Source organism: Penaeus monodon, chromosome 31 (genome assembly GCF_015228065.2).
Source record: "Penaeus monodon isolate SGIC_2016 chromosome 31, NSTDA_Pmon_1, whole genome shotgun sequence".
NCBI lineage: Eukaryota > Metazoa > Arthropoda > Malacostraca > Decapoda > Penaeidae > Penaeus > Penaeus monodon.
The window spans coordinates 4,112,089-4,112,871 of record NC_051416.1 but is presented as its reverse complement, the minus strand read 5'-3'; the positions used below and the strand labels follow the sequence as shown (position 1 = coordinate 4,112,871).

General features: G+C 41.9%; 1 protein-coding gene across 1 annotated transcript in view; it reads right to left on the bottom strand.

Moving 5' to 3' along the window:
* Positions 1 to 783, bottom strand: part of LOC119593001 — a gene marked incomplete at its 5' end in the record, with an annotated part of 5,694 nt that continues 4,911 nt past the window's right edge. Inside the window, 1 exon segment of the mRNA XM_037941890.1 lies at positions 1 to 600. Coding sequence (XP_037797818.1) covers positions 366 to 600 — 235 coding nt within the window.

Below are 783 nucleotides of genomic sequence, written 5' to 3'. Positions count from 1 at the left end.
GGTCACAGTTTTAAATCAGTGTTTATACTGCTACTCCATTAATCTAGAAAAAATAGAACAGGTTCGACACAATGGTTTACTTATTAAATAAAGCTTTCAAGTTTAAAAACATGGTTCGATCCCCCGTCGATATCAATAATAATCTAATACTGAAAACACGAACATTCCTAAGGTAGATCTGGGCTACATCACAAGATCCAAATAACCGAAAAATTAAAAATCTATTCTACCAAAAACACGAGATTCTTCCTCCCGAAACGCTTCTCAACCTAAGGACGAACTTAACCTAAAACACACAGTTAAAACAACATAAAAAAAAACAACCCGATATGATATGTTTGCCTGACATTCTAAACCAAGAACACTCAAGAGGAAACTGGAATCACTTGTGCTGGGCGATTAAACGTTAGAGTCGCCCCCGAAATACTAATTCCAGGAGAGCCATCGTTGAGAACATATCCCGTGTTTACTCCGACGTCGAAGGCCTTCCCCGTGCCCACTGCTATGCCCACGACCGCTTCGGGATCGCTGACTTCCGGCGCGGCCACGAGAGCGGATGCCCGAGGACCCTCCTGGGAAGACTTCGGAGACTTCTTCTTCCTGTGGAGGTTTGGAACCGGTTTGAAACGTGTCTGTCGTCTATCAAGGACCTCATCTCAACCCTCTCTGATTTCTTATGGATAAATAATGTGAGTAAACATGCAATTCGAGACTCTGTTTAGAAACGATATGGATGAGAATGAAGACTCTGTTTAGAAACGATATGGATGAGAATGAATATTT